This window comes from Anoplopoma fimbria, chromosome 8 (genome assembly GCF_027596085.1).
Source record: "Anoplopoma fimbria isolate UVic2021 breed Golden Eagle Sablefish chromosome 8, Afim_UVic_2022, whole genome shotgun sequence".
In the NCBI taxonomy this organism is placed as follows: Eukaryota; Metazoa; Chordata; class Actinopteri; order Perciformes; family Anoplopomatidae; genus Anoplopoma; species Anoplopoma fimbria.
The window spans coordinates 25,579,045-25,592,061 of NC_072456.1; the positions used below are offsets into that span (position 1 = coordinate 25,579,045).

Sequence of the window (13,017 nt, forward strand, 5' to 3'; positions counted from 1 at the left end):
TTTTTTCATCCAGCAAGTCTTTTTATCAACCGGAAAGAGAAAGAACAAGTAGGACCAGTTGTTGGACATCCTGGTACGAAACACACAAGCATCGTCGTTTCAAAAAGAGACGTCACTATGCCACTTTTTAAGTGTGTCGTCTTTCTTATTACGTCCTATACTTGAACAGTCAATTATTACAAATCTGCTGTGATGTTCTCTGCTGTGATGTTCTCCATGTGCGAGTGCCTGTTGATGATGCTTCTGCTGTAAATCTCAACCTTCACAGTGGCATATGGAAACACTTTCCTTCTTAGGTCTAAACTGGAAATATATGGAAAAGCTGATAAAGAAAGACGATGACGATCCGTTCCTGCGTAGATAACTAATGACTATATCAACCCAAGCGACTTTGTTTCTCTGCTTCCTTTTCTTTACAGGCAACACCCTTGAATAACAGCACTTTCTTTTAAAAGTATAAGACTGAGAGTAGATTATGGATTGTGAAAATGTGATAATGACCTGATAATGACATTTCGTCTTGGTATCACAGTTCGAATAATCAGTTGAGTTATACGCTAAGTGTAGGCCTGACTTTAATCTTCAGGTTCATATTTGCATTTCGTGTTACTACTTGAACATGTTTACATGCTTTAATGTTCCAAAAACAACATTATTTTGTCTCATGGGCGTAGATTTGCATATATACAGTAGAGTAATGTCTGCCTCTGTGTGTGGTTATCGGAGTGCTTTGTTGACATAGCCGTGCCGGCTGCATGTGCATGTTAGTGCATATGCAGCGTAGCGTAGCGTAGCGTAGCACAACACCCTCAGTCCTCCTCAGGTTAACAGTGTTAGCTTCGTAAGCACATTTGCTGTAGTTTGTGCAGTTAGCGCTGTTAGCACCGCTACAAGTCGCTGGCTAAGGCTTTGGCACGTTGAGAGGCAATAAAAATGCTCCCTATCTCACCTATAGCACCTTTAATATTTGTCCCAACCAATGTTGAAACGAATCCTACGTCCTTGACAAGCCTGCATGTGACATAGACGGGAAGCCAAATTTTGAATGACTTGTTGAATCACGTTTTCTGATCAAATAAACGGACTGGGTCGTCTCATTTCCCAGTTTGTGAGTTGATAGGCACTCCAGATACCCAAATGTAAAAGCACTTAAAGAGTGAGTTTTCCCCATATGTCCCCTTTAAATCTGAACACAATACTAATCCTTGCATCTGTACTTTATACTCACGCGGTCTGAAGACCATTAAATGCACATTTTGTACATAACATAACAAGTTTCCACACCCACAATATATTGCTCCAGTATGGTCTGGTTTTTGCTGCATTTGAATAATACAAAAAAGGTTTACCTATGATTACCATGTTGCCTTCTCCTCTACGCTTCACTGCCTCCTGGCACTCACATTCAGCTCTCAGAAAACAAAACCCCCAAATCATTTAATAGACCCGATTTGAGAGCCTTTGGGAGGGGGGCTGAATTTATGCCCCAGGGCTCTGGAAAGAGGCAGCGAGAGATGGAAGAATCACAGTGCAACAGTAAATAATGTTACAGTATGAATAACGAGCTCCCTCTGTGCCGGGGCCTCAACTGGACTAATGACAGAGACCTGTTTTAGATTAGGTCTTGCACAAACATATACACACATGCGTACATGTGCACGAACCAACACACAGTCTCAGGAGGGAGGTCCTGTCAATTTAGATAATCCGTTGCTTACGGCAACAACAAAAATAAGAGCTCTGGGTTCTGGTGCGGGGTAATATGAAGGAGGAAACAAAGGAGGCAGAGGGCATCACACACACGTCTTTAGTCACCCATTCCTTTGAATTGACAAGTATGGGTCATCCGTTTCCCTCCATTGGTCTCACTCTTTTTCTTCTTCTGAGGAGGAGGCTGAAAGTCAAACCTCCTCCAGCAGGGGAGTTTTTCAAGAGCTGCAAAATATTTGATGCATTCACTGTGCATCAATTTAAGTCCCCAACGTGGTGCAGGTCTGCCATCTGCTGTAAGTACTGGGTTCATTTAGAGGTTACTAACTTTTAACTTGTTGTGAAACAGTCTCATTGTAACAATGATGCCTCTATATGACCTTCATCAGTAAATGAGACCATCAGAGAGAAGATTGTCCATTTCTTTATGGTTATTCTAAATGTTTGGGATGGGTTTCACCGGGTCGGATTCTGCACAAAATCTGATGAAATCATGCAGGTTCACCACAAACTTCTTCAGCTCAGACTCCAGCAGGGCCTCAAGCAGAAACCAGTCCACCGTGAACAGACCCAGATCCGGCTCCACTGCAGCCTTCTACCTGCAGTCGAACTCTGGAGGGACGAGGAGATCTCAGCTCCCGGCAACAGAAGCGTCTCCTCCTCCTCCAGGAGCAGAGCTTCTCCTCTCTTTTCCCCGGTGCCCGCTGGGAGCCAACACCGACACCACGCTGCTGGAGACCCAGACCGTATTTCTGAATTCGCTGGAGGGAAAGGAGGCACGGGGGAACCAGTACCAGAACTGCATGTAGCAAGCTGTCAGACCTGTTGCAGTAAAATGAGAGGTTCCTTTTAAATAACTTTAAGGAAAAAGTCATGCCATGATATGCACAAGGTGTTTATTTAAAAAAAACAAAAAAAACCCCTCCAGTTTTAAGTGTCAAAATCTACAATAATCCATCCATATCAAATATCTTTCATTTAAAACCTCAAACTTTAAACTCAATCTACAGAAAGAGAGCTGCTCTTTACACAGTAAGGACAAATACATGTGTAACATTAGAGAATCCCAACATCAGGCTACTATTATTAAGTAGAAATATATCCGTTAAGTTGCCTTTAATGATCAGAATTAGAAGACTGGACATTTATTAAAAACATCATGATCATGATTCATCATGTAAAAAGTGTTGTTACATTTTCCAATCTGTTTCTTTAGTAGTAAATTAGTATATTCTGATTCCACCACTCATTTAAAGATATGCTAGTAAACAGGCAGATTAATTCAACATAAAGTGATTTTCCAAAGGATTTGGGTTTCACGCCACACACTCCCGTTCATCTTGGCTGCACGATCGCTGCCAAAATCAGTGATACTGGAGTTAAATCTAAGCCGAGCGCTGCAGTACTAATTCACGTGTCTTCAGCTGCTTCCTCCTGGGTCCTTATTCTAGGTGTCAAACTGACTGTTTGTTGTTTCAGTCTCAGTTCACATCCTCCCCACTGCTCCCTGCTCCGCTGGCAGGGTGAGGAGAAGGCGAGGCAGGGTTAAAGAAGGTGAGGAGGCACCATAACTCTCGAGTCGGCCTCTTCTTCTCTTTTGCCCCCCCCTCATCGCTTCTCCAGCTTTTTGAATCGGGCCTCTGTTAAAGATGAGAAAAAGACAAGGATGTGATCAATCTGTGTGATGTTTGGCTGTCTTTGTGAGCTGTAGTGTAGAAATATTTAAGTTCGATATTATCTGTGGTGTCACAGCACCATCTGCTGGTGGACTTCATAACACTTTGCAACGGGAGCTGATAGAGGGGGCTGGAGTATTAATGGTCCGTGCTACACAAACCAGACAGATAGAGAGAGAAACTACTATGTTTCTGCTGTCATTGACAAAGAAAAACAAGAGATTCACCAAACACACTAAAGTAAAGGAAGCTTATTGACTGTTTTTGGACGTTGAATGTGTGTGTTTGTATGAAGACAGGATGTTACATGCTGTGTTGATGCTTGATGGTGTGTCAAGTGATACAGGAAGTCTTCTGAGAGGCCATTATAAGGGTTTTATCGTTTTTCGTTCATCTATGATGCATAAGGACGACCATGTTCCTGAATAAAAACTAACCCTCTACATCACTTTCACTTATACAGTAGCAGTCAAAAGTTTGGACACACCTTCTCATTCAACTACTTTGAAGAATGTAAAATATAAAACATATTCTGGTTTGTTGAGCATTTGTTTGTTTACCACATAATTCCATATGTGTTCCTTCATAGTTTGGATGTCTTCAATATTAATCTACAATGTAAATAAAAATAAAAATAAAGAAAAACCATTGAATGAGAAGGTGTGTCCAAACTTTTGACTGCTACTGTACACAAGTACGTTTGCTGTCTTTTTCCTGGTTAAACCTAAACAGTTCAAAAACACTTATTTTGTTCCTCCTGCCATTATTATAGTAAACATACAATTATTGACAAAATGACTAATTTACAGGCACAAATGACAGGTAAACAGCCAAACTCAACAGGTGGATTTGTGTGCGAACCAATTAGCTGGAAAGCTTCGATGCTTCATGAAGCTTCATATCACATCACTAGTATTAGGCATGTGTGTTTGCATTACGAGGGACAGGTGTGGTTTTTCCCAAATGTAGCTTTTTTTTGTGATGATTACAGATGATTGGAACATGTGATGTTAGGCTGGAACTCGTGATAATATTCATTATAGATTGATCTGATGATTATTTTCCAGTTTATAAAATGTCAGAAAATAATGAAAAGTCTAAAGTGAAGTCTTTAAAACGTCTTTGTTATGAGTTAGATATTCAGTTCAATATGATATAAAACAGAGAAATGCAGATAATCTCCATATTTGGAAAGACTAAAAAGTTGCATTTTCTTCCATAATTGCATGAAAAATTACAATATATTAAATATATATTAAAAACAGTTGACGATTATATTTCTGTCCATCAACTAATCATTGCAGCTTTAAATGTGATGCCAGATACATTTTCGTGTGAACTGACAATAAAGTTTTATCTTTATCTTATTGTGGAATTTTACAAATACTGTTGATTCGAACAAGTCAGTAAGAACGTCACTAAACTGGCAGGTATTTACTTTATTTCAATTTACCTTAATAGGATCTGTCTCACTCAATACATCATTGGAGTGAACTTATTAGACATGCACACTTCTGCATATTAAACATCTTACCCAGTTTCTTCGAGTACGCGTCCAGTTTGTAAGCAGCCTGTTCAAGTGAAGACACTTGCTCCTCAATCTGATTTATCTGGTCCAGGTAGGGCTGTAAACTGGCATCTAAAGCAAGCAAAAAAAACCAGACACCAGCAGGATGTTTATGCTGCAGTCGTAGATATAAACAAGAATATCATGACGGATAATTCATCTCACTCACATTTGTTGTTGAGATCCTGCAGGTTGCGGCTGATGTTGATGCTGATGTCCTTCATCTCCATGTACTTCAGACTGGTGAGCTTGTTCATGTTCTCCAGGAGACGGTAGTCCTCACAAGTCCCTGAGCAGGTAAGGACATATGCATGAGAGAGAAGACACCAGAGGGGATAGAAAGGTGATTATTAAAGTGGGAATTAAAATACAGTACCAGTCAAAAGTTTGGACACACCTTCTCATTCAATGGTTTTTCTTTATTTTATTCTTTTCTACATTGTAGATTAATAGTGAAGACATCCAAACTATGAAGGAACACATATGGAATTATGTGGTAAACAAACAAATGCTCAACAAACCAGAATATGTTTTATATTTTACATTCTTCAAAGTAGTTGAATGAGAAGGTGTGTCCAAACTTTTGACTGGTACTGTATATAATTACTGTCTTGTATGTATGGAGGGCTATGTTTGCCAGGAAATGAAAAATAAAAAAGTTAAGAAAAATAAGAAGCCTAATACCTCATCATTTTAATTTACCATCTCATAATTTTTTATAAATAAATAAATATTTTTAATCATAATCTTTTTTTCCTCAGGCTTTTGTCATGATTGTTCATTCATTTTCATACACTGTGCAATAATAGTTATGTCTATATATATATATATATATAATATTTCAGTTATTGTGGATTCTTTACTGTTTTTATTGCTTATTTATAATACTTGTTTTTTCTACTATGTCTCTTGTTTGCACTATACTCTATGCTGCTGTAATCCTGTAAATCTCCCTGCTGCAGGACTAATAAAGGATTATCTTATTATTATTATTATTAGCATATATTATTACTGTCTTGTACAGTACCAGTCAAAAGTTTGGACACACCTTCTCATTCAATGTTTTTTCTTTATTTTATTTTTTTTACATTGTAGATTATTTTTTTCTACATTGTAGATTAATATTCTGTAAAAAAAAGTAATAAATCTGTGCAATACTATAACTATAATTATTCTCTTTTCTGGTTATTTGGATTTTTTACTTACTTACTTATTTAAAATACTTGTTTGTTTTTTCTACTATGTCTCTTGTTTGCACTATATCTATATGCTGCTGTAATCCTGTAAATTCCCTAATATTTGCGGGACTAATAAAGGTATTATCTTATTTTAAAATATTCAATTATTATCAAATATTATTGAATGCAATTAAATAGTAAAATATGATATTTTCATATTAAATATGGTCTTAGCATTTTAACAGGAAATGAAAAATGAAAAATAAGAAAAATAAAGCCTAATACCTCATCATTTTAATCTTCCATCTGTAAAATACTTATGAGTGGGATTTTTTTGATAAAATAAAATTTTTAATCATGTCTTTTTGGTGTTTATCTTTTGTTTTTTCAGGCTTTTGTTATGATTGTTCATTTGTTTTCATACATGCAATAATAGTTATAATAGTTATTCTGCACATATTTCAGTTATTGTGGATTCTTTTCTGTTTTTATTGCTTATTTATAAACTTTTTTTTTTTTACTATATCTCTTGTTTGCACTATATCCTATGCTTGCAATCCTGTAATTTTCAAATATTATGCATGCAATTAAATAGTAAAATATGGTATTTTATGAATATATATGATATCATATTAAATATGGTCTTAGCATATATTATTACTCTCTTGTACAGTACCAGTCAAAAGTTTGGACACACCTTCTCATTCAATGTTTTTTCTTTATTTTTTTCTACATTGTAGATTAATAGTTAAAAAAAAGTAATAAATCTGTGCAATACTATAACTATATTTATTCTGTATTTTTCTTACTTACTTATTTAAAATACTTGTTTGTATTTTCTACTATGTCTCTTGTTTGCACTATATCTATGCTGCTGCAATCCTGTAAATTCCCCACTGCGGGACTAATAAAGGATTATCTTATTTTATGAATGCAATTATGAATGTTTTTTCTTTATTTTTTTCTACATTGTAGATTAATATTAAAAAAGATAAATCTGTGCAATATTATAACTATAATTATTCTGTCTGTATTTATAAGATTTTTCTTTTAGTTATTGTGAATTTTTTATTTTTCTTACTTACTTATTTAAAATACTTTTTAGTTTGTTCTACTATGTCTCTTGTTTGCACTATATCTATGCAGCTGTAATTCTGTAAATTTCTTAATAAAGGATTATTTTATTTTCAAATATTATGAATGCAATTAAATAGTAAAATATGATATTTTATGAATATATATGATATCATATTAAATATGGTCAGCATTTATATTGGGGGCATAAATGAGGGTTATCTTGTTTTATCTAATTTTCTAGTTTTTTTCCTCTGTGCAGAAATAGAGTAAGTATGCAATGATTTAAAAGACCTGTTAGTTCTCCTTGCAGGACGATGGCCATCTTTTCAAACATATCTGTGCACAACTCATTGATGTCTGGCTCTGCAGGCTCCACAGCCTCCTCTGCAGTCTCCACACCTCCATCACCTGAGCAGGATAAACACAACATGCATCAACAATATGACAAAGTGTGTTAATAACATGACAAATAATAAAGCAACACAAAAGAAAACACATTAATAATAATGCTTTACGGTGTAAAAACACACTGAAAAGCAAAAGTTAAATAGGTTACTGTGTGCTGTTTTTGCATTTGCAAGCTACGGAAGCTGCGAGGAGACATCACCCACTGTTCGCGCTTGGCTTCTTGGGAACGACCACCGGGGTTTCCGCCACTTCCTCCGGGGCTTCCGCCGGGCTGCTGGAGCTCATAGCCGGGTTCAGAGCCGCCAACTGGGCCGCTGGTGCCCTGGAGATGCTGTCCATTGCTGCGGCGTCGTCGCCCGTCGCGGCCATTTTGTTCCTGTTTTGACTTTTTCCCCTCAGTCACATGAGTGGTCATGTGACGTCCACCCCGGAAGCCACGCCCCCCCCCCCCCCTCCCTCCTCCCCCACCGCTGCTCGCGCGCATTGCCACGCCCTGATGACGTAGGAATGCGAGGCATGCCGTTAAATACCACTGTTACAAATGACCGTTTATAATGTTAGTGTTTAATTATATAGTTTAAAAAAAAAAGGCAAATAAATTAAAAATAAATAAATAAATAAAATAAAAAGATCACCGAATTTTGAGAATTAATAAATTGCTCAGAAAGTTACATTTAAAATAATAACAAAAAATATATAAGTTTATATATAATATATATATATATAAATTTTAAATAATTAAAAATAAAAAAAAATATATATATATATATATATATATATATAAATTTAAATTTAAATAATAAAAAAATATATATAAGTATATATAATATATATATAAATTTAAAATAATTAAAATAAATATATAAATATATATATATATATATATAAATATAATATATATATATATAAATTTAATAATAATATATATAAAAAATAATAAAATATATATATAAGTATATATAATATATATATACATTTTAAATAATTAAAAAAAAAATATATATATATATATATATATATATATATATATATATACATTTAAAATAATTAAAAAATATATATATATAAGTATATATAATATATATATATATAAATTAAAAATAAATTAAAAATATATATAAGTTTATATATAATATATATATATACATTTAAAATAAATTAAAAATATATATATAAGTATATATAATATATATATATATATAAATTTAAAATAATGAAAAAATATATATATAAGTATATATAATATATATATATAAATTTAAAATCATTTTAAAATATATATATAAATATATATATATATATACATTTTAAATAATTAAAATATATATATATATATATATATATATATATATATATATATATACATTTTAAATAATTTAAAAAATATATATATATATAAGTATGTATGTACAGTAACAGTCAAAAGTTTGGACACACCTTCTCATTCAACTACTTTGAAGAATTAAAATATAAAACATATTCTGGTTTGTTGAGCATTTGTTTGTTTACCACATAATTCCATATGTGTTCCTTCATAGTTTGGATGTCTTCAATATTAATCTACAATGTAGAAAAAATAAATAAATAAATAAAGGAAAACCATTGAATGAGAAGGTGTGTCCAAACTTTTGACTGGTACTGTATATATTTTTTTATTATTATTTTAAATTTAACTTTCTGATTCTATTTGGTTTTCTGCTATAACAATAATTGTTCCCATTTTGTGATGCTTTAATTTAGCCAGTTCTCTGTACAATTTAAAGGTAAGCTGCCAAAAATGTTTATAAATCCTAACACAATTAAATGTTTAACTAATTTTAGTATTGTCCAATGTCACAAATTTGCCTCAGAAGGATTTACAATCTGTACAACATGTGACATCTTCTGTCCTTGGACCCTTGCATCGGAAAAGGAAAAACTACCCCCCAACAAAACTTAAACAGGAAAGAGAAAAGGAAGAAACCTCAGCGAGAGCTACAGATGAGGGATCTCTCTCCCTGGATAAAAGCCTCTGCTAAATGACTGTAATGTAATGTAATGTAATGGATGGTCAGATGTGCAACAAATGTCATGTGAACAAAATTAACAACATAATTGAATTACATCATAGTCTATCCATGTGACAGAAATGACATTTCTAATGAGCGTAGTAGTAGCAATATTGGCACCAATAAAAGCAGTAATAAGAAGAACTGGGCAAAAGTAGGAACACAGATTTGATAGATTCTTTAGTCTGCAGCTCTATAAAAGAGCTCTGCACGTGGAGAGTTTTCTGTCATATGTGTAATGCTTTGTCCTGATGGTACAATGCTTGTTTCAATAGGAGGTCATGTTACCTAATAGTGATAATCCACAAAAGTTGCATCTGAATTTGCTGTTTTGTGAGTGACGATGGCTTGTCGCACTAGTTACACTCAGTGAAATGTGGTTCTGAGTAAAATAATATGTATTCATCTACTTTAATGTCTATGTTCTGATGATATCCTGACATAAAATGCATGGTTTCCCTCGAACAATAGCTTTGATTGTCAAATGGATCCTACGATGAACACCAAAACTACTTGAGTGTTCCCCAGTATTTTATCATCATTTGAAAATCCCACTCATAAGTATTTTACAGCTAGAAGAGGTTATCTTTCTTCCCTAATTTATGCCCCCAATACAAATGCTGACCATATTTAATATGATATCATATATATATCATAAAATATCATATTTTACTATTTAATTGCATTCATAATATTTGAAAATAAGATAAAATAAGATAATCCTTTATTACTCCTGCAGCGGGGAAATTTACAGGATTACAGCAGCATAGGATATAGTGCAAACAAGAGACATAGTAAAAAAAACAAGTATTATAAATAAGCAATAAAAACAGTAAAGAATCCACAATAACTGAAATATTATATATACAGACATAACTATTATTGCACAGTGTATGAAAATGAATAAACAATCATAACAAAAAATATTATGATTAAAAATATTTATTTATTTATTAAAAATCATGAGATGGTAAATTAAAATGATGAGGTATTCGGCTTCTCATTTTTCTTAACTTTTTTATTTTTCATTTCCTGGCAAAAATAGCCCTCCATACATACAAGACAGTAATAATATACAGTACCAGTCAAAAGTTTGGACACACCTTCTCATTCACTTACTTTGAAGAATGTAAAATATAAAACTAAAATATAAAACATATTCTGGTTTGTTGAGCATTCGTTTGTTTACCACATAATTCCATATGTGTTCCTTCATAGTTTGGATGTCTTTAATATTAACTTCCTATAAATGACTGTAATGATAAAAAATTATCTAAATGACTGTAATGTAATGTAATGTAATGTATTATCTACAATGTAAGTAAAAAAAGAAAATAATTTAAAGATCATTGAGAAGAAGGTGTGTCCAAACTTTTGACTGGTACTGTACAAGACAGTAATAATATATGCTAAGACCATATTTAATATGATATAATATATATTCATAAAATATCATATTTTACTATTTAATTGCATTCATAATATTTGAAAATAAATAAAAAAAATAAATAGAAATGTACAGGATTACAGCAGCATAATATAGTGCAAACAAGAGACATACAAAAATAGAAAAAAAAAGTATTTTAAATAAGTAAGTAAGTAAGAAGAATACAGAATAATTATAGTTATAGTATTGCACAGTGTATTTGTATGCAGAAATAAAATAAAAATAAAAATAAAAATAAATGCACAGATGAGAAGGTATTTAAAAATATTAATCTACAAATGTGAAAAAAAGTATTTTAAAAAGTTAAGTAAGTAAGAAGAATACAGAATAATTATAGTTATAGTATTGCACAATCTACAAAGAAAAAAATAAAAATAATTGAATGAGAAGGTGTGTCCAAACTTTTGACTGGTACTGTAGTAGAAAAAAAAAGTATTTTAAATAAGTAAGTAAGTAAGAAGAATACAGAATAATTATAGTTATAGTATTGCACAGATTTATTTGTTTTTTTATATTAAAATAAATGTAGAAAAAAATAAAAAAATAATTGAATGAGAAGGTGTGTCCAAACTTTTGACTGGTACTGTAGTAGAAAAATACAAAAAAGTATTTTAAATAAGTAAGTAAGTAAGAAAAATACAGAATAATTATAGTTATAGTATTGCACAGATTTATTACTTTTTTAAAATATTAATCTACAATGTAGAAAAAAATAAAAAAAATAAAAAACATAGAATGAGAAGGTGTGTCCAAACTTTTGACTGGTACTGTATAAGACAGTAATAATATATGCTAGGACCATATTTAATATGATATCATATATATTCATAAAATATCATATTTTACTATAGTGCAAACAAGAGACATAGAAAAAAAAATAAGTATTTTAAATAAGTAAGTAAGAAAAATAAAAAATCCACAATAACTAAAAAAAAAATCTTATAAATACAGACAGAATAATTATAGTTATAATATTGCACAGATTTATTACTTTTTTTTAATATTAATCTACAATGTAGAAAAAAAAAAAAAAAAAAAAAAACCACAGAATGAGAAGGTGTGTCCAAACAGTAATAATAAACCTATAAAAAAAGAAATATTAAATTATTATAAATCATTACAACCCTCCCGGGGACACTTTCACTGTGCGCGCCCCCGCGAGCAGCATGCACTTCTCGTGCCCGGCTCAGCAGCAGCGGACTGTAAACATGGCGGCGTGCACAGCTACAGGGCTGTGCCGAACACCCCGCTGCTACTACTAGACGGAGCCTCCACCTCCACCTCCACCACCACCTCCACCTCCACCCTGCTACACAACATGGAGACCGAGGAGGAGCAGCACATCACCACGCTGCTCTGCATGGGCTTCCCGGACCCGGACGTGATCCGGAAGGCGCTCCGGTTGGCGAAGAACGACATCAACGAGGCGGTGGCGCTGCTGACGAACGAGAGCCCGGGACTCGGCTACGGCTACGAGCCCATGGAGAGCGGGCCTGCTCCGGGCGTGGGCTCCTCTTCCTCCACCTCCTCCTCCTCCAACACCGCCAACACCACAGCCAACACCACCACCACCGCCGGGGGGGACGCGGAGACCAGAGGGTTCGACCCCCCGCCGGCGTACCACGACGTGGTGGACGGCGAGGTGAGGAGCTAGCATGTAGCATGTAGCGTGTAGCGTGTAGCCGCTATGCTAGCTTAGCCTAGCTTGGTGCTAGCTGTGTGGAGCTTGGCGTGGCGGAGGGGAGGTGTGTGTGGGGGGGTATTCTGCTTTACTGCTTTACTGCTAGCCATGTTAGCTTACAGAGGAGGAAGAGGAGGAGGAGGAGGGAGTGTTGCATTGATGCTTTGAGGGGATTGACCAGCCTCCTCCTGGTAGCTCATGAATACCTGACAGGCACCTACATGA

The 13,017-nt window shown here is 33.9% G+C and overlaps 2 protein-coding genes across 6 annotated transcripts in view; one reads left to right on the forward strand and one right to left on the reverse strand.

Moving 5' to 3' along the window:
- Positions 1–3,311: 3,311 nt before the first annotated feature.
- Positions 3,312–8,001, reverse strand: bloc1s2 (biogenesis of lysosomal organelles complex-1, subunit 2). The gene is made up of 5 exons (XM_054603212.1): positions 7,820–8,001; positions 7,500–7,616; positions 5,123–5,242; positions 4,921–5,025; positions 3,312–3,350 (listed from the first exon to the last, which is right to left on the reverse strand). Exons 1-5 carry the CDS (start codon positions 7,983–7,985, stop codon positions 3,319–3,321), a joined length of 540 nt encoding a protein of 179 aa, XP_054459187.1. The 5' UTR covers positions 7,986–8,001; the 3' UTR covers positions 3,312–3,318.
- Positions 8,002–12,314: 4,313 nt separating this feature from the next.
- Positions 12,315–13,017, forward strand: part of usp24 (ubiquitin specific peptidase 24) — a 45,915-nt gene continuing 45,212 nt past the window's right edge. For all 5 annotated transcript variants that reach the window (XM_054602108.1, XM_054602109.1, XM_054602111.1 and 2 more), the window contains exon 1: positions 12,315–12,753. In XM_054602108.1, the coding sequence (XP_054458083.1) occupies positions 12,430–12,753 (324 nt within the window). In that variant the 5' untranslated portion in view covers positions 12,315–12,429. The remainder of the gene's footprint in view (positions 12,754–13,017) is intronic.

What these genes read in the sequence shown, in the direction of transcription:
- bloc1s2 (XM_054603212.1), bottom strand. Translation starts at nt 7,985, where the DNA reads ATGGCCGCGACGGGCGACGACGCCGCAGCAATGGACAGCATCTCCAGG. An exon ending in CAAGAAGCCAAGCGCGAACA is followed by an intron (nt 7,617 to 7,819) that starts GTGGGTGATGTC and finishes TATCCTGCTCAG; the next exon opens with GTGATGGAGGTGTGGAGACT. An exon ending in GCAGGATCTCAACAACAAAT is followed by an intron (nt 5,026 to 5,122) that starts GTGAGTGAGATG and finishes TGCTTGCTTTAG; the next exon opens with ATGCCAGTTTACAGCCCTAC.